This window comes from Lepisosteus platostomus, chromosome 3, assembly GCF_059453375.1.
Source record: "Lepisosteus platostomus isolate fLepPlt1 chromosome 3, fLepPlt1.hap1, whole genome shotgun sequence".
NCBI classification, from domain to species: domain Eukaryota; kingdom Metazoa; phylum Chordata; class Actinopteri; order Semionotiformes; family Lepisosteidae; genus Lepisosteus; species Lepisosteus platostomus.
This window is the reverse complement of record NC_142613.1, coordinates 47413407-47434938: the sequence shown is the minus strand read 5'-3', so window position 1 is coordinate 47434938 and position 21532 is coordinate 47413407. Positions and strand designations below refer to the sequence as shown.

The window sequence follows — 21532 nt, the reverse complement described above, 5'->3', positions numbered from 1 at the left end:
GCTCTGGGCGAAATGAAAAGACCCCAGAATGATTTGTTTATTTACTGGATGTCCAGGACGTGGCACCAGACATGACAGACAAAAGGGAACCGGCTGCATTTGAGATTCTGCTATTTGGTTCAGCAGAAAAGACAACAGAAATACATAAGAATGCCAGTTGTTACTTTCCCAAATCATCTGTCCTCATTTTAGTAAACACCAGTAAAATAAATGTAGTTTACATTGTTGAGTCCTACCCCTTTTTTTCCATTTAGATTTAATTCCAAGAAAATTACAAACCACTTTCATGTAATCAGCAAATGATCTTCTTGACAATCCTACAGAATAGTAAAGCCTTCAAAATATGTTTTATACTAACTATACAATTGCCTATACACTACAACTTCAATCATCAAAACATTTTTCTTGTTGCAACAAGAATTTAACATCCTTATTCTAATTAGGTGTTTTGAAGCGTGTGATTCACGCTTTAAGCGACAAAACTTATGGCTACCAAAATGTGTTCTGGATAGCTTAAGCACTCCGAAGATTGCTCCCCATCCCCAAACAAACCAGTAAAACCAATGAGTAAGAGTTTTGTAGTATGTGCAGGTCATGTACATAAGCGTTTAAAAATATTTACAAGTTTAAATATACCAAATAACTTACCAGAAAGCAACATTCAACCTCAAAGCATTTTTAAGTTAAGACCACAATCTGAATCAAATCAGTTACTTAAACGTGGACCAAATCAAACACAAAACTTCATGGTGGCTTCAGTTTGCAAGAGGCCTTCTCTACTGTATATACCCCTCATATTTGAACGCCATTAAGGCGTAGATTTGTGTTTTGGGATTAGTGGGTGCAGTGAATTCGGATTTGGCTCAGACTAAATCTACAACATCTTCTGCTTATAGCATCTGTAGAAATCTCTCCAAGTAAACCACTTTTACTTAAATGTGTATAAATGTGGTTTATATTTTCATTGCATCAAACTTTACAATGCAGTGAAATCCAGCTATTTTCCCGTTACATGTAGAGCTCATTCGATGAAGTATGAGCGGAGTCTTACAAATTAAGAATATTATATAATATTACAAGCTATTAGGCAACTTCAGAATCAATATTGAGACACATCACAGCACCCAGCATATACTGAAACAACGTATTTGTTTTGCATCATTCACCTATAAAACCCCCTCCAAACCCTATCTTTCCAAATGCTCGTCAGTAATCAAAAACATGATTATGCCTTTGACTGAAATACAGTGGAAATTTTCACGGTTACTGAGGATTGTTCAGCTCTCTAACCCATTAGCCAGCATATCCCAGTATGTGTTCTATTCTATTACCATTGTTCATTTTCATCAGATCATACAAGACTTACCCACCATCAACAACTGCAATTGAGAAGAGGTAAGCCATGAATTGGCTTGGATTTACGTTACATCAAAACTAATGTATAACTTTGGGTAGATTTTCTTCACAATACATATTTATTAACATGCTGTACATCTACACACTCCTTTTCCGACATCTCATTATAAAAAAAAACTGCTCATTCCTGGTAATGGCCACATCAACCTAAAGTCTCTCCTGGGGCATGAAGCAGGAGGGGAGGGGACACCAGTCCATTTCAGGGCTTGCACAGACACTTCTTTGAGTGTGTGCAGAAATACGAGTGTCACCTTTCTTAAGTCTTGTATAAATTTATAGTAATGATTCAACATTGAGATTAAAAATAACAATTGACATCAGTAGGTCCTCATGCTTGCTATCTATTCCATGGGACAAATTGTATGTTATCACAAATGCCAAGCGTTCAACTTATTACTCATCAGATCCTGCTTTAGACACATGTACTAATTTGAGGTTAAAGGAGTATGGGAACAAGCTACTGATCATGCACTAATGTTACTAGTACAGTACACCTAAGGATTGTCACAACCAGGGTGCCTTCAAGCAGAAAATAGTGAGCATAGTCAGGTACTGTACCTGCACAGCAAGAAACACAGCCTGATACTTATATATCTGCAAGCCTTTCCTGGATAATTATTGAATGCAATGATTACATATACATTTCAAATATAAACACCCACAAATTCTAAGGTTCTGTATCTAACTGCTTCAAAAATGATGCACTACATGCCATCATTTTGATTAACTGATAATTCATGAAGGACCATGATATACAGTTGATATCAAAAGTCTACACACCCTTATTGACATATCATGTCAGATTATCATGACAGACATGTCAATAAGGGTGATTAGACTTTTGATATCCACTGTATCTGAATTACTTTTAAGATTAAATCACCTCATTAGGAAGACAGTTGATATTAACACAGCCAGCAGAAATGGAAACTAAATGGAAGTGCACTTAAATCTGAAAACAGGAGGCACCCTCTCTACACAAAGGATTGTGGGATTATGGAACAAGCTACCATGCCATATTGTGAAGCCACATTAATTAGATTGAATACCACGTGATTCATCAATATTACTCAGGTTTATATCTGCAGGTGATTAGGTGTGAATAAAAATATGCCTCGCATGTTTTCTGAAAATCAAATATTTCCAATAAGATAAGTATGGTTTTGCTCTATGCAATGCTACACAAAACATGGAAAAGGGGACAAAGCTACTGAAAATTAAAAATGTATTGTGATGGGTATGCCTCTAAGACAAACCAGTGAAGTTAAATTTCCCAACCATTTCATATATATTACCTTTTAAATTTGAAATAAAGAGGATTTTGTGTAGGCGTTTAGTATTTAAAAGAGAACCCGTTAAGACTACTACATTTTTCTGAAGTCCACGATAAACTGAAAGGTTCTCTTTTACTGCAGCTAATTGAACGGAATGAATTTCCATTGCAGAGTTTCCATGTAATTTCCGGTCTAAAAGAGAATCAAAGACAACTCTTGCAATTACTGCTAGAGCAATAAGCAAAAGCACAACCCTTTGAAATGGATATTCCTGCTCTTGCTCTTCTGCAGGCTGCCTGTGCTGTGAACCAAAAGCCCTTGGTTCGCAGGTTATTGTGACACCAGTGCAGCTAATTTGGCCATCGCAAGGATCTTGTTACAAGCCGTTAATAAACCAAGAGACCCACAACAAAATGGCTACCGAAAGATCCCAAAGAAGGAGCAGCCTCAAGTTTCAAGTTTTCTAGAGCAATTTCAATTTTTATTCATGCTCTCCGGCCCTGTATTTTCCAGTTTCCTGAAGTCTGGTCCTGCTGAATTCCGAACAGATTCTTCACGTTGCCTGTATCAACTAATCGGAGTAATCAGCACCATTGTCCGTGATGTTTTTGAAATGATTCTTCATGCACATGATATAAAAAAGCAAAAGCCTCAGAGGAGGAAGTTAACACAACAGTTACGAAAGGGCAGTCCCCATTCACTGAACCATCAGAGCATGCCTGGAGATGTAACCTGGTGCTGATAATGACAGATGTGATGCATAACACTTCCAAAGGATCTGAAATCTGCGGGAAGTAACTGCATACCTCCTGGCCCCGGGTGCTGTCTCCAGAGTCGGCGAACTTGACAGGCGTGGAGCGCTGGGACACTGCCCCCTCCTCTTCCTTGTCTGTGCCAGAGTCATCCTCGGAGCTGCTGGAGATGGCCTCTTCACTAGGTGGAGGAGGGGCGCTAGCAGCTGTCTTCCGCTGCAGGACTGCTTCTTCTTTGCTGCTCTTGTTGCTGAAACAGTGGAAAGTATGCTTTTTACATATGGGATGTACACTGTCAGGTTAGAAGGAGTGGATTGTTGTGAAAATCGATCTACTCCTAACCTAGTATTACCAGGTCTTAATTAGCCCTCTCTGTAATTCCATTTATCACAACTACTGTAAATTGCTGAGATTTAATATTGTTGACTTTACTATATTGAAAAGCAAAACTAGAAATGTCATCAAATGGGAACATTTGGAATTGTAAATTGGCTACAAGAGAAAGATCAAATATGGACTGCTCTTGGGTGCAAAATTTACTTTATGCTTTCAGATTTAACATGATATACAGTAGTAGCAACATCCATCTTCTAAGCCACTCTTTACTATCGTTTACTACTGAGTGCTAACTTTGAGAGCACCAACACTGTTACACTTCAGAGGTGCAGGTATCATGGATCACACAGTGAGCAGAGGCACGAAAAAGCAATCGTGCAGCTGCTCTGAAGTTTCAGTTGTGCTCTGTAATGACAATACCACGGTAAAGCAACCTTTTTGAGAAGGTCTGCTTCAAAGCTCAAAATACAAAGACCAGCTACTAGATATGACATTGACCTTTCTCTTTACTAGCCTAAATTGTTCACAATGCTACAATAAGAATACAGAAAATGGTGGTTAATTTAGGTTCCTATAACAACTTGCATTGAAAAGGGAATAAGAACTTATATTACTTATATTCATTTCTAGAAACAGTCACAGATTATGATTAGCACACTCTGCAAAACTATTTGAATCACAACTGTGTGAATCTTAGTTTAATAACCATAGAGCTTGTTTTGTTAATTTAAAGTTAATATAGTGTGCATATTCATATTAGTATTTACCATATTTATGAATGTATTATTTACAAGGTATTAAAGCATGTGAAATATCAGGAGTCCTTTTTAATTAATTCTACATTTACACATCACAGACACAAGTGGATGCCAAAGTATTACAATAACTCAATAAAGAAAAAAGTAAAGACCAATTCTATCATACAACCATTTCACAGTAAAAGAGCGTTTAAGAAGACTAAGTAAAAACTACTTACTTTAAGTCTAAATGTAGCTATTGACATTAAGTCAAATCTGAACTTCAATTCTAAAAATCTAAACTTTAATTATAAACTTTATTCCATTTATTTAAACTTTATTTCTCTTTATTTTATTTGGAATTGTAAACTGATTTTTAAACAAGTCTTTTTAAGGAAAAACAAACACAAATCAACTTTAAAATATGTACAATGTGGTCAGGTAAGGGTTTCTGATGTTTCTAAATAATGTGACTCTATATATTATTACCTACAAAGGTAATTACTGGTTAAACTGTGGGAGTCACATAACTACAAGGTTGTGAGTCAAAAGGATCTGACAAAAAGTCAAATTAATAAATTAATGAGTCTTCATAAAACAGGAAGCGTTGCCTGACTTGTACGAGTAATTGATCACAAAAGGGTCTTGACTAGCTCTAGGAAAAACAAACTGCCCAGGTCTTTTAGGATCAATAAAAAAGAAAAGTAACACCTGCTAAAAGGACACAAGGTGATGCAAATTCACATTTTCATTAGTAGGCAAAGCCGACACATGACACTGAATGTTTCATGACCAATGGCTCACATCTGTGGGGACAAAAATATTGTGTTGGGCAACGGAAATATATCTATCTGTGAAATATTCATCTTGCAGATAACATGAGAATATTAAAAAGAAAAAGGAACTCAACCCATAGCTACTGCATGGCTTCCCCACTGAAAAGCTATCCACGTGTTTGCTGTCCATGTGACTCTCCAAGCAAGGAGAACTGAGTGAGCTGGCATGCGTGGAGCACTGGGAACATGACAGATACAAACAACCCTGTGTTGCTCCACAACGCCTGAGCCGCGAGTATGGGCAGCAGCACCACACGAGGAAAGTAAGACAGAGGCTTTACCCTAAGACCGACTTCCCAGTCTCCTCCGGCTTGCGAACGGTGAAGGGGCTCGGATCAATTCCAACGGTCTTTGGCATAAACTCCCTGGAAAAATATTTTTAATTCACCAGGTAAAATACTCAAAAGTTGGAGTTCTTCTCATAGAAATCTCTGCACAAGATTTTCTTTTAAAAGAACATTGATTTAATTTGAATGAAGGTTTATCGACCATTTCTCACCACAGTATCAAGATTATTTTTGTGCTGGAATTTTCATGTAATTATGCCCTCTTTTTAGCAACTGCATTTTCATGTACTGTAAAACTTGTCATGCAAATATATGACTATCCACACAATCTGAATCATTTCCCAGGTCATACAGCCACAGACATAAGCATAGGTGCCCTGCATCTATGCAACCAAATTGTTCACTTATTTATCAGATGTTGCTGGTATATTTCTAGTGAATTCACTCATTTCAGACACAGAAGGTGAACATTAACATCCGTAACTTTACAGTCAAGCTTGCAGTGTTGTCAGAGAGGACTGCGTGGCTCCACCAGTCAGTACTAACTGAATTTTAACAAGATTCCTGTTAAATCATTAAACAGGTTATCTTAGCTGTGTTGAACATGTGCATGCATTAGACATTCACGATTTGGTGTTATGTTCTGACACTTAATGCATGAACATGTAACTTGTGTTGAAAACGCTTCCCTCACAATCTTTACACAGCTGCCATCAATTCTTTACATTGTGACTGCACTGCATTTTGGCAGCTCATTTCAATTGAAAAAAGTACATTTTGAGTCAGTGGCATCCAATGTGAGGCCTTTCTAAATGACTCCTACTGTACCTTAACACAGCAACTGAGAAGAGATAACCAGCATGCTAACCCAAAATAAAAAAAGAACAGAACAAAAGAGCAGTATTAAAAAAGGCAGTAGGAAGGGTGAAAATGTTGTGTATGAAGCAGTGATGCAAGTCTTTTCAGATTGCAATTCACCTGTGCTATGGATGGAATAGTTCTCAGTGGTATAAGAGGCTGAAATACCAAAGTAAACAACATACCGTGCTGAGTTCGTCATTGCCAGGCAGAAGGTATCGTCAAAACAGCTCAGCTCATAGGGCTTGAAGAACTCAGTATAGGTGTCGATGCTTTCATCGTATCTGTTGAGCCTCTTCACCATTACCTTCTCTCGGTTTTCATCACACGGGACTACGCATTTTGGGAATGAGAGGGAACCCAAGAGAAAAACCACACATCATGCAATGACAGGAGGTGCAGGTCTTTTAACACATCTCATTTAGTGTGGGCTTGAGAAACTGTGTGAGCTTGATCCTTTCAAAGTCAGTTATGTTCCCAGCAAAGAGGAAACCAAAAACTCCAGATTCAGAATGTATTACAGCTTGTCCAAAGAAGGTTTGTAATCACATAGAGCATAGCTGGAATATCTTGATGTAGTCCAGATTTCTATAATAATTTGTAAAATAAAAAGTCATCAGGATTTTGACTTTGAAGGATTGAAGGATTTGTGCTGTGAAACTACTTGTGTGTGCACTTCAGCTCTCTCTCCTTGGAATTATTGTCTTCAAAAATTCATCTTTGGAGACCTCAGGGAGTAAGAATGTGGCAGATTAGTCTGTGGCTGTGTTGGCCATTCTCTTCAAGAAAATCACATTTTAATATCGAACACTAAACAGAGAAATACTGTAGTGCTTAGTTGAAAGTGTTTTTGGTCTGTACATCTGGACTGTTTCACACAGTGGAGGAGCACCTTTTACGTGCTGCATGCGGCTTCAGGGGCATAATCAAGCTGTTTTGAAATGGTAAGAAATCCCCTGAGAAATATTTCAAACTACAGGATAAATTTGTGGAAATGCTAACCCCCCGAGCCACAATCCAGATTACAATTGGCTGCTCAGTCTCAAAAAGGCATCCATCACTGCAGGATTAGTCAAGAGGTCTTAAGTTCCTCTTTTCCTTTGAAACTACTCTAGACTCCTCTATTGCCCCAGAGGAGCCAGGACAGACCAATTCTTCTCAAACTACTCTTAATTCTCCATCTTTCCTTCTCACAAATTCTAAACTCTTTTTCATTCCCCAGAATTCCTGGCACACTCAGCTGGGCTCTCGCATCCATGACAAGTCTTCCCTTCACTGGAGGATACAGGTTCCCTGTCTCATCGGAGACCTACTTGTACGCCTTACTCGGCTTAACCACCGGTGCGGTTTCCAACTATAAACAGTAATCTATTACTGTACAAAAAACTATGGAGAACACCAGGAAAAGAGTTACACACTAGAAAACCAAATGCTAAATTCTCTCCGGATTCAGCTTTTCTTAATCCAAATTATGACAGAATCTCTTCAAACCTAAAACTGCCATTAGGACTGCCAGCTGGTTGTGGATATTGAAAACACAAAAGCTGGATGCTGTAAACATTCCTGTGTTATCTAAAGTTCCAACACGTTAGGATGCCACTAACACTCTTGCCCCCCCAATGCAGCCCCCCGCCCTCTGTACCTGACTGCTCCTATACTGACTTCTGCTGCACCTGAGGAATGTCCAGCTGCGCACAGGACCAACCAGATGAATCCTTGTCTGCCTGTGGAATTCCATTCCATTACAATGGAGGCCGATCAGTCAGTGAAGCCAGGTGTTCCATCCCTAGAAGGACTGCTCCATCACCAAATTACATTTGCAAGTCAACCAACAAAACCACATGCTTACCTTCATCATATGGTAAAGGCAGATAGGACAGAATTCCTTCAGTCCACCAGAATGTATAGCTATGGAGAAGAGGTAAACAAAAAAAGGTACTATTATCATGTTTTAACTTGTCCAATATAGTCAACTGCATCAGAAAGAGGTGGCAATTTAACACTGAAAGCAGCGCAGTGCGAAAGTTACCTCTGTTGGTGGCAGTCTTCGATTAAAAAAAAAAAATTATAATAAAAAAAACGTCTTAAGCAACAGCAGTCAGTACAAACATTCATTAAGAAAAAACATCATCTTTGGAAATAATTAACAGAATGGAGCAGGCAGACACACAGAGGTTTTCCTGGCAACCCCTTATCCATGTGCTTTCTCTTGCACACGCTACCAACATAAAAGTTGAGTAGGAAGACGAGTGCTCATTACTTGAGATCTTGAGCCTCTTGAACCTTCAAATCTGCCATATTTACTGCACTTTAGAGAACAGATGTTATTGCGTCAGATTCTAACTTTAATTTTTGTCTAAAAATCCATTTTTACTTGTGACATTGACTGGATTTGGATTCTCGGCCCCTGTGGATAAAGACTATACGAAGTTGGTCACAAAACCTACTTTCTCGGAGCCGACACACAGAGCGGGGTTCAACTATACCCTCTATTAGTTAAAAAAGTAGAAGACTTTCAAATCAAAGGTTGGTCTAGTACTTATGTGTTAAGTACTTCTGTGAAATTCAGCTTACAATATCCATAAATATCTTTTGTATTTACATAAAAGTCTTATTCTGGTTTCTCATCTTTTCTCATATTCATTTTCTTTATTATTCAAAAAGCTGGACATTCCATTATGTGCCCTTGACAGTCAATTTGAAATAATCTTTTTTATGCAATTTCTTGCAATTGTGTTTCTCATTATGCAAGCAATTACGCAGTTGATTTGGCTTATTGAACATGCATGTAAAATATAGGTCAGAAGACCAGACTCCTTTTACTATCAGTTCTTATTTATCATACCTGTTCTTTAACAATTTTCATAATAAAGATAAAAACAAAATATACAAAGGGGAAAACACTGCCATCACATGAAAAAATAAACAAAAAGAGACAGGACAAATGACTCATACAAAGAAAGTTAAGGAAATAGGTCACAGCTGTCCATGGTATTAGATAGAGAAGCAATGGAAAGCATATGTGTTTTACATCATGACATGACCAAACCCGACAGGAAGTGTAAGACCCTGGATGACTAAAAGCTTTAAAGGGGTCATCTGTGCTTCTCAGTCAGACAAGGCTAGACTGTGGTCAGGTGGAGTGATGGCTGTCGTATGGCCATGGGTACCTTGGAATACTTACAAGTTAACAATGTAGATCAAAACAAACAGCATAACATCAAGCCTCTTGAGTACTGTATCCTGTCTGCACTGAAACCTGGGAACCTACACTTCATGCATGAAACCAAACTCATTCAGTGACATTTTGAATGTTTTTGATTAAAATTATAATACAGTACCTCAGCAGATTTCACGTCTCCAGACAAATGAACTAACATAAGAAAATGCTGTAATTATAAAATATCACACTGCTGAGTACTATTTATTATTTTAGATGTGCCTCTTCTCATAAAGGGAGACCAGAAATGTCACAGTCAGATCTACTAATAAAAGACAATTCAAATATATCTTCTATTTGAACCAGAAAACATGGGCTCAAACAACAGAAGCAAGGAAATGACTTGCTCATTAAACGATTGCTCAGGTTATCTCCCTTAAACCTGGAAATGAGAAGCTCAGGCTTCGTTAAGGTACTGTCACGTCAGGTTAGACAAAGGGTATCAAGGTTGAGCTGTTGCCACAATTGTAGAACAAAGGTTCACACACCTGCGTCTTTCCTGAGGAAGCATCATGGTGTTCTTCTGATGCAGGTAGAAATCCGTGGGGAGCTCCCATAGATGTGGCTTCAATTCTGAAGGCTGAAACACCTGCAGGAAAAGGTTTATGGCATCCTGCCTGTCGGCATCTGTTTCAAGAAAGGGATGCACTAATTACGATGCTGAAATGTAGCTTTCTGATAAATATGTATTAATACAAAAATAGATCACTACAGGTATCCCAGTTATTCAACTAATATTAAGAATCAATAAACATTAATTTTGAGTGAGAGCTTTCAAAAGAATCACGTTGGTGATGGACATAGTTTTATCAGCTCTATTGAGGCAAAGACACATTAGGAAACTAAGAAAAAAAGTATAAGGGTCTCTGGCCACAGCACTCTATACACAAAAAGCCTAGCTGCTAGCTTAAAACGTGCAGAATTAGTTAAAGAAGATGAATAGTGGTTCACTGCATAATAATATAAAGAAAGGTTTACAGAGGGATGTTGGAAAAACAGGGATGTTTTTGACATGTGACAGATGTTTTATCAGATCGCCTACAGACTTTCTCATAAGGATCATTAAACTTTCTGCTTTCTCAGTGAGCCTCTTCACACCTCTCATGCCACTAGTTGTTGGTCACGTGTTCATTTATTCAGCACTATGTATATTTATCGCCGATAACAAAAGCACATAATTATTGAGTAAATAAAGAGAACATAATTACCTTCTTTGTGACGAACATTCAGTAATGTGTCAAAGTAATTCAAGCTTTGATTTCTTGAATAAACCAGCGCACTAATGCAGACAGACACTGGCACTCAGAAATCACTCACAGGCACACGTGACTTATTTAAAACCCAAAGAACGAATTTAGCTAAGACTCTAAACAACCTTAAAAATTAGTCAAAGCAAGGATCAAACAAGTTTTTTGGGAGAAAACAGAAGCACACGTTATTGTATCCCACTCTAGCTCAATAACGTGAATTAATCTACAGCTCTTGGTCATACATTAGGAACGGTGGATGTTGTTTAATTATCTTGAGGGGCTTTTTGTAGGTCTGCAGAATTGCATGTGGTCTAATCTGCACGCGAACCCAGAACACACTTTAAAAATCCTTATAAAAATGTTTAATTGAAACACAGCAGAGGGAGGTGCTGTGCACAGGGAGGTGCCTATTACTGCTGCCTCACAGCTCTTAGGTTCAGAATTGCAGCCTCTTCTGTGTGGAGCTAAGAATATTTACCCGCTGTGGATTTGGGAAAAGATCAGTGGAGCAGCGATGCTCGCCAGGAGTAAGCAGCTTCCCTAATACATACCGATGAACTGCGACTTTTACAGAGCACTCGAAAAGTGTTACACTGTTATCTAAACAAGGATTTTCCCCCTGAACTGTACTAATCATTTCGCATGACAAAAAACAGGAAAAAAAGATAAGTATAACTCGTAAATATTTTATGTTTAAAAAAGTGAATTCAGTTCTACCCACATGGGTCAATCTTAAACAATTTTCATTGTGTGGAACCTCTCCATTTCAAACACATACAGTAGAAGTGTGAGAACAATGGGCTGAAAGGTGTTTGTGGTTGAAAATGTTTGTTATTATGGGGTGCTTCAACGCACAGCATGACAATGACCCAAAAAAACACAACTAAGAAATTAATCAGAACCAAAACGGTTAAATCTCAGACTGACTATGTTTCGATCACATTCATATTTGAATCCAACCGAGCAAGCATTTTACATGCAGATGAAAGAGATTAAGTTGGAACGCCCACAGAATGTGGAACAACTCAACGGAGATAAAGTAAAGGTTTGGAAAAGCATCTAAATATAAATGATAATACAAAAGGTTTGGTAAGCCCAACGGGTGATAGACTTCATGCAGTTATTGTCTTAATGGTATAAGCTTTAACTCTCTGGAAAGTAAATAAAGAGAATGTGCTCCATTACTCATGATCACGTGAAAACATTGGCTTGAACATGAATATGGTTTTGTTCTAAGGTGATTAGAATAGATAAGACTTTATTGACCCTGAAGGGAAATTGAGATAAATAAAGCATTATTTATTTATTAAATGCATGCATAGAATTACTCAAAAATGATATATGTATATGTATCACTCATATTAAGCTCATGATCACATATACAAATTGCTTGAATGGAAAGCAATAATATTGGACAAACATTTGGAGGGCACAGCACATAAGAGAAGAGAAAATGATTCATCATTCGACATCTGGACAGCTAACTGAACGGATCACCTCAACAATGAAATGGAAAATTAAGAATTTCGGTTTAGGGCTGAGAGCAAGAAATACTGCTTTACACAAATCTCAGAGGGTATCTGGAATAAACTGCCCACGCATACTGAAGGGAATCACTTGAGTTCTTTTACGAAATGGCAAGATGTGATCCTTAAAACCATGAACTAAAATCAAACAAGCAAGTGAAAAGATCTAAACGGCCTCCTCTCATTGCTAATCTTTTTTTAAGTTCTTAATAAATCATGGCAACCACATTATAAAAATATTTGCTTTCACAATTCTGATATGTTCTAAAATGCCATAGATTCACAGCAGCAGATTCAGGATGTCAGACTCTTGCGAGGATCAATATCCCTCTACCTCATCCCACCCACTTGTAGAGCCACACCAGTTGACTGTCTCACTAAAAGCAGTTCGCAATGGAGCAAATCTGCACTTTGAATGATTGTCACTGTCCATCTATATATTATTGATAACAATTTTTCCCGGAACAATATTTACAGATGCTGTACTAACCTGAAGAGAAACTACATGTGGCCAATGTGTACAGGTGTTTAAAAGTACATGTGCCACACAGTAGAAAGCAATTTCCATGAATAATGTTCTTTTTTACATTGGACAATACATGTTTTTTTTAGAAAAATAAAGCTTTTATCAGCTAAGTAAAGATAGCAACAACAAATGAATCACCTTGGATGAATGAATCACCTTCCCTTTGGTTACTCACACACTGCTTGTGGATTCAACAAAGAGCCCATCATACTGCTTTATTTATTGGGGTCTGATGCAGTGGTGCACAATATTTCCACAGACACAGAAATAAGGCATTCAAGAATTCCAATAATATGATATGCACTGAATTTCAGAATGCTAATTTTAATGTTAATTTAATATTTAATGTTATTTTTTAAAGCATTATTACTACACAAATTCTATAGCACAATCATACTTTTTTAGAAAATTATTTTTTATAAATTGTATTTGATTATTAGGACTGATATCAGTTCAAATTACATACAAATCATTGCTTTTCATTTACGATCATTCAGATATTCTGTGACCAGTCTGGTCCAGTAATTTAAATTATTATTGGAGATGAATAATCATCCAAAAATGAATACAAAATTATCTTAAAGGAAAGACCAATGTCACTGTAATCCTGACTCTGGTGGCCAACACATATTTGTTTCTATGTAGAAATTTTAATGTTGTATATTATACATGAGTATAATCAGCTTTTTTGTTTTTCTTGGCACAGTTCACCACTGATGAACTGCATGTTCTTTACATCGTCTATGATATGCACAACATTTTGTACACCAGCAGCTCCTTCAGCAATCTGAAATCAAAGCTAAATAACTTTTAGAGTTATTAAAAAGGGACCCACATTATGAAGACAAAGTTAGAGTGCTGTTATCAGCTAAATTTTGTAGGGAATGGCATATACCGTACATCAATTTCCACATCAGATCTCTTTCTGTACATTTATTTAAAGTGCAAAAAGAATTATTACATTTTAGTTTTAGCTACAACCCATTATGCCCATCCCCCAAGTCCATACAACCGAAAGGAAACAAAAAAGTAAAAGACCTGTGCTTCTTTCAACAAGAAGATCCAGGAGATCACAAAGAAAGGAAAGATAAGTCTCCATTGTAAAGGAAAAAAAGGTCAAATGTGATGTTTCCACTCATAGGCTTTCTTCTTTATTTACTTTATATACAGACGAAGAAAGACTTTCAGATGGGAGACATCTCCCAGGAACTTTATGTCAACAGTTCAAGCAATGTTTTCCTCCTGCAGTTTGTATTATGACCTCCCCTTTACACAGATTTTCCTTCACTTATTTCCATGCTAGCTCTTCCACTCAGCTCCAAAAACCTGCATGTTACAATACCTTCTTTTAAAAGATCAAAGCTTTAAATAAAAAATAGCCATTGAAAGCATTGATGTGAAACAAGTAAATTAGTTAGATTTTTTTAAATTGACTTAAACCTAAAACAAAAACACAACAACAATATGTTTTTGACTAAATTTACCACCTTATCTATTAATAAAAAAATGATCACTTCTTCTTTCACAGATCAATCTTCAATAAAAGATCTGCAACAATTCTAAGAGGATGTTTATAACAAAGCTTGTGGTTAAGGTTGACTGAAAAGTTAACTGTTCTTTTTACTTCAGAGGTGTTGACAAACATGTCATTCTTAAGAGAAGCAACTGAAAATTATATTTACATACCATCTCATCGCCTCACGTCCCTGTCCTGCAATCAAAGTTTCACTGGAGTCAATACCACCTTATCGCGAAAGTTCTTTGACGGCACATTTTTCTGATGCATAACTTACCACAATTTTCCAATGAACTTCCTGGGGTCTTTAATCAAGCTGATAATTATGAATATTTTCTTAATCGGTGATTAATTTATGATGATCAGACACAGGCAGGAATGACAAGGTATCCAACATACCCCATGTCACAAAGTCTCTCTTTTTTCCTTCAGCAAAAGTCCAATTGGATACATTTCAATCAGCATATCTGAATGAGAGACTTTCTGAAACTCAGGAACTGGCAGAGGGTCCAGTCAAATTATAACTCACATATAAGTTTTGCAAAACGCTGAATTAAAGTCTAAAACACACTTAAATAAGAAAACTGAATCGATTTGCAAGTGGTTGAAAACTCAGCAGGAGCCGAACCTTAAGGAGACAATGGTGTCCCGGAACCAGGATGGGGGACCACTGTTCTGTGGGTTTTCTAGGTCTCTGTAGCATCTGAAACTGGGAAAAACGGTCCAATCAAGCCAGTAAGTCTGATTTAGCTCGTTAACAGCAGAGTGGAGGTGAGACAAAACAACACCTACTATACAAAAGAACAACCTCTTGGCTATATAAATAAGAGAAATGTTTTGTTGCAGTGTCTGCAGTGTTGGAGACTTTCATTTAGTTCCAGCAATGGATAAAACTGTACATGCCAGTATAATTTTTTGCATCTTTAGACTTAGAAGACAACAATATCTACAGCTTAAAACTGACACATCTAAAGAGACTGGCAAAAGCCCTGGTACCACAGACAGGAAAGGTATATTACACCGACAACTTTAATCCAAGAATGTAAGGTCTAGTCTAGATCTAGTCTAGGAGGTGAAAAAACATCATAATACTAAAATAGGGAAATTAGAGTTAAGGGAATTAAAACTGGGTTGGCCCGATCTAAACCCTGTTGCCACTTCCTGTATATACAGTATATAGTACCTATAGTATATATAGTACATGGTAAGACAGTAAGTGTATATACTGTAGGTCTTCTAAAATACATGACCTGATCGAAGATCTCCTATTGTATAAAACAAAGATATCGACTTAATTTTGATTTCACATTGGAATTCTGCAGGAACAATTTCCTCATATGGTCTATACATCAAACAAAACATGTTCATTCAGTCTTGTGTTACTACTTGTTCATAGGCAAAATATTGTAGCTGGAATATAAGTAAAGATACAGAAATACAAGGGGTTGACGTACACCCATTTGGCCCTGTTAACCTGTGTAAAGCCATATAGCACAATAGTTCCTAGCAAATATTCTCTTGTCTGCAGCCTGAAATTCTGGTGTCTAAAGAATACTACTGAAACCTTAATGTTAATGAAGTCTGAGCTCGCTTTACAGCTTAATTGTGTCCTAGTAAAAGTGCCATATTCCGCTAGTTTCTTTTCTCATAAAATTCAATTTATGTGGAAAATCCTAATCTGTGCAGAGTAACAGAGACAACGGTACACAAAAAGAAATGAAGCACTAAGAACTCAGAAACATAATGTCCTCTATCATAAAATTATACTTGTCACCCCCATTTTAAACTTCGGACGGCTGCCAAGATTAGCATTGCATTAAGTCTGCAACGCCATATAAATGACCTAGAAATTTCTGAAAATAGTCAGAGGACACGCTGACAGCAGACAGTCAGACAGAGATTTCCAGATCACAATTTATTTTCTTTTGTTGTTTGTTCTTGTGAAGGGGGGGGGGGGGGGGGGGGTCAAGTGTCAAATCATCCCTAGGAGCCTGTACATTCAGCTTCCTACTCCTTCTGTCTCATCCGGCCTTGCAAGGACACCTCTCATCTTCCTTTCAAGCAGCTGCTTCAGGTGAAGGCATGGTAAGATAAGCACGTGGAGCTGGACCAGCAAAAAAAAAAAAAAAAGAAAGCTTCCTGGACTACCTTCAACTTCTGGACAAACACATCAAGCAAATATAGGACTGCAACTCACTCACACTTTAAATGATGGTTTCTAATTAACTGGAAATCCTAAACGCTCAAACTAAATTACTGGGAATGCCCATGAAACTTCTCGGCTGCCACTATAGCCCCGGTCCAGTAGGTAACCTTTAAGTCATCTCTTTCTAAAGACCTGGAACAACGTAACCGTGATCAATTAAATAGGGGGTTTGTTTAGTTAAATATAAATAATAAATTTCAGCCCTCAAGGACCAAACCTCCCTTAGTTAAACAGGTTACTTGGTTCATGGTTCAACAGCTTACAAGTGTTCATAAGCGTTAATTTTAAAAAGGTGATTTAGGGAGATATGTAACACTAACTGGACAGTGATCTCCAGAACCAGAGACCCCTCTGCTAAACAATAACTGACAGCTTGTACTGGAAATCATGCAGCATGTTCTACCTGTTATTAACTACTGGAAGCTGTAATAATATTATTTAACAATAATAACAAAAACAAAGCTCCCTTCCCTTCCCATTTCCTTCCAGAAGCACTGCTAGAACAAATTATAGCCACTATTGCACATTGCTTAAATCTGACATACTGTAAAACAAATCAAATAAAAAGCATACCAACATGCAGTACAAATACATTTCTAACTACTGTAGGTCTGTGATTCTAAAAATACAAAGGTAACTAATTTTGGTAAAAATGTTGTTAGAATCAAATGTAAAGTCATTATTATGCCTAACCCATTCGTCTATGAACGACAAGCAGTAAATAATTTTATAGTAGCTAATATGAACATTTCCTTTATAATTAATTTCACTGAGAATCACACTGCGTTCTGTTTTGAGTGCTGCATAATTTGGATGCAGACCCCGTGATTAATCTTAATTGCTTCAAGGACCTATATATTATTCCCAGGCCTCACCAATTATGCCCAACATCAATTAAATTCCTTTGGAACACATTTGTAAGCTTAATATTGCATTCTTTTACATCACTGTGAGTCCTATTCAGAATGTCTGAGGTAATGAGGTGATGAATATTCCATCTAAATTGGCAATCAAAAAGGGAGCAACACACATTATGGGCTGTAAAATTAAACATCATTTCCACATCCGTCAGAATTAAAGGTTTTATGGCTCTTTCCGTGAAAAAAAAAACATTTATCCCCTTTGGCAAAAAAGAATAAACTGAAAATATTTGACAGGAATTACAATAAGACAGCTCTTTATAAAATACTTATTTCTATATAAAAACAATCAGGCGCCATTAAGCAAATTACATTATATGAAGTAGAACAGACAAGAAGAATCTGTAACACTTTACAATAACTGTATTTTTAATACAGTTGGAATCAAATGTATTTTTAATATAATTATATTTGAAGAAATAAGCAGACTCACATTTTACAAGGTAGTTAGGTTCCTGACATAGCATGTATACCCAAAATCACATATAATCAGAACACCCACCTCCATTAAACAATTAAAAACAATTGTAAGTGTATTAGTATGTCTATATGTGTATCTTAAAATAGTAATACAGCAAACACAAACAGTAATACAGCAAATACAGTATACAAAATAAATATCAATTTTAATAATAATAATACAATTTTAATACTGTAATAATAATAAAATGCAGAGAACACAGCCGATGGATAGCTCTCACAAATAGCCTTCTTTCTGTCCTAAATTGCACTAATAAATGATTTCACTCTTAACATACATGGGTGCCATCATCCCACCCTTTAACTTCTTCAAAATCTCGATTTTAAGTCCAAAACAGGCACTTTTTTTTATTTGCCTTTCTCTTTGCACTTGGTTCTTTCACCTCCATACTGGTTTTCGGTTTATAAGCCAAATTGAGGGTGATGCAACACGACGAAGGACGCATCAGTACAGAAAGCTATACAGTAGGCTCCATAACTAGTTCCCAAAGCACAGCTCAGGTGTCAGCCGCACCAGACTTGAATTTTCGAAAATTTTAAATTTTTGAAATTCCCTCATTATTTGATTTTTCATTTATTTTTTGTCACAGACTGCGTTTACAAAAATTCAGGTAAAAATATTTTGTGTAAAGCACGAGTCTACTGTAGTTTGCCATAATAACCTGTGAGTTCTGTTTTTTCAGAAGTGTAACTCGAGTTAACACCTGTCAGTTTTTGATTTCCGCCTCCGCATTCCCCATTAATAAATGGATTTCATACCTTAATTAAGAGAGAAATAGTAATTGCATCTTGAATTTAAGTCTTTTTTTTAACCTACCAAACAGAGAAAGTGATTCATGTCATCCTCCACTTCACAGCAGATTAGACAGAGACGTGAGCAATTACTTCATCTGTTGAAATATGGAGGAACGTCTAGGCTAGATTTTTTCAAGCCCAAATCAGAATCTTGTTGGGGAAAATAAAAGCACAATGCATAAACATTACATGGGAAACTAAATTAGCCAAATAAAAAAAACAAAATGAAAGTAAAAAAGAAATTCTATTTTGCAATCTAGTCCCTTCTCTCTCTTAAATGTGCTTATAAATCCTCCACAATTTTAAATTAAATTTGGGAATTTTCTCTATGAATTCAAAAACACTGATGTCTAACCAAGCCATTGAATAATGCTGTAATTGAAGTTGTGTCTTAAAACCAAGAAAAACGTACATACAGTATACAGTAAGACACAGAACTGTATAACAGCAGTCATATCACCCTGCAACTCACAACTGGCTATCCACTGAAGCTAAGCAGGTGTGAGCCTGGCCAGTACCTGGATGGGAGACCTCCTGGGAAAAACTAAGGTTGCTGCTGGAAGAGGTGTTAGGGGGGCCAGCAGGAGGCACTCACCCTGCGGTTCATGTCGGTCCTAATGCCCCAGTATAATGACGGGGACACTATACTGTAAACAGGTGCTGTCCTTCGGATGAGACATAAAACCGAGGTCCTGACTCTCTGTGGTCATTAAAAATCCCAGGGCGTTTCTCGAAAAGAGTAGGGGTGTAACCCCGGCGTCCTGGCCAAATTTCCCAATGGCCCTTACCAATCATGGCCTCCTAATAATCCCCATCTATGAATTGGCTTCATTACTCTGCTCTCCTCCCCACTGATAGCTGGTGTGTGGTGAGCGTTCTGGCGCACTTTGGCTGCCGTTGCATCATCCAGGTGGTGCTGCACATTGGGGTGGTGGAGGGGAGTCCCCATTACCTGTAAAGCGCTTTGAGTCCAGAAAAGCGCTATATAAGTGTAAGCAATTATTAATTATTATTATAACCTTAATGTGCAGTGATTTCAGATGTGCTTTTTATTATTTTAGAAAACAAATTGTAACCTACATCACAAATGTTAAACTTCAACTGGAAACCATATAGTTGCCTTGGGTTTCCACCCCTTTTCCACCATAAAAACCATAAAAACCCCACCCCTTTTCCACCATAAAAAAGGAAGCTTATTTAAGGCATCTACATAAAACTGTTAATAAATCACAGTCTACCCCATTAGTCATCCATGTACAGTTTTATGCAAAAGTTCGGGCACCCCTGGCCAAATTACATGTTTTGTTGATTTTTTAAGTGAAAAGAAGTTAACAACCTCTGCAGCAAATAAACTTAAAACTGACATATTTCTGCAAATATTAATGCACAGTTACTATTTAGTTGCTAAATTGAACAGATTGAAAAAATAAAACAGTAAATGTGGCTTGCGAAAAAGTTTGATCCATCCACTAGTGTTATTTTTTGTAAGGTCTCAGAACTTAATTGACCCATTAGGCCTTAATCTAAGTCAGGTGATGACAAGTCCAGAGCTTAATAAATTCTCTGAGTCTTCGAACCTCTCAGGGTGTTGTGCTTACACTCCACAACCATGGGCTCCTCTTAGCAGCTGACTGAGGATCAGAAAATAAAGATTGACTCATACAAAGCAGGGAAAGGCTATAAAAAGATATCCAAACGCTTCCTGCTTGCAGTTTCCACTCTCTGAAATGTCATTAAGAAATGGATGTTAAGGGGAACTGTTGAATTCAAGACGATCTGGAAAACAAGGAAAAATCTCAGACAGAACGTCTCGTAGACTGGACAGGAATACAAAGCAAAACCCCCATATCACTGCAAAGGACCTGCAGGAAGGTTTAGCTGGCACAGGGGTAGCGGTGCACCAGTCCACTGTGCAGCATTGCTCGCACAAACATGATCTGCATTGAAGAGTCATCAGAAGGAAACCTTACCTGCGATCTCATCACAAAAGCCAACATCTGAAGCATGCAACAAAACACTTAGCCAGATACAGATAAGCCAGAGTCATTTTGGAATTAAGTGCTGTGGTCTGATGAAGTAAAAATCGAACTTTTTGGCTACAATCATCAAAGGTACTTTTGGAGAAAAAAAAGAGAAGCATTTGAAGAAAAGAACACCTTGCCAAGTGTTAAGCATGGGGATGGATCTATTATGCTTTGGGTCTGTGTGGCAGCCAGTGGCACAGGACATATTGTGCAGGTAGAGGGAAGAATGGATTCTACTAAGTATGAACAAATCCTGGAAGCTAATGTCCTACTGTCAGTGAAGAAACTGAAGCTGAAAAGAGGTTAGACATTACATCAAGACAATGATCCAAAACATACCTCAAAATTAACCATGAACTACTTCAAGAAACAAAAGATTAAGGTTTTGGAATGGCCTTCACAGTCCCCAGACTTGAATATTATTGAAAATCTGTGGGTAGATTTCAAATATGCAGTGCATGCAAGACCACCTAAGAATATTTCTGAACTAGAAGTGTTCTGCAAGGAAGAGTGGGAAAAAATTCCTAAAGCATGAATAGAAAGACTGTTAGCTGGCTACAAGAAATGTTTGGA

At 37.3% G+C, this 21532-nt stretch overlaps 1 protein-coding gene across 5 annotated transcripts in view; it reads right to left on the bottom strand.

Moving 5' to 3' along the window:
• Positions 1-21532, bottom strand: part of fig4a (FIG4 phosphoinositide 5-phosphatase a) — an 87935-nt gene that overhangs the window by 26070 nt on the left and 40333 nt on the right. For 4 of the 5 annotated variants that reach the window (XM_088625801.1, XM_088625802.1, XM_088625804.1 and 1 more), the window contains exons 17-21: positions 10205-10343; positions 8346-8404; positions 6682-6829; positions 5633-5716; positions 3497-3692 (exon numbers count right to left, since the gene is read on the bottom strand). In XM_088625801.1, coding sequence (XP_088481927.1) covers positions 3497-3692; positions 5633-5716; positions 6682-6829; positions 8346-8404; positions 10205-10343 — 626 coding nt within the window. The remainder of the gene's footprint in view (positions 1-3496; positions 3693-5632; positions 5717-6681; positions 6830-8345; positions 8405-10204; positions 10344-21532) is intronic. The other variant, XM_088625805.1, reaches the window with a different exon arrangement.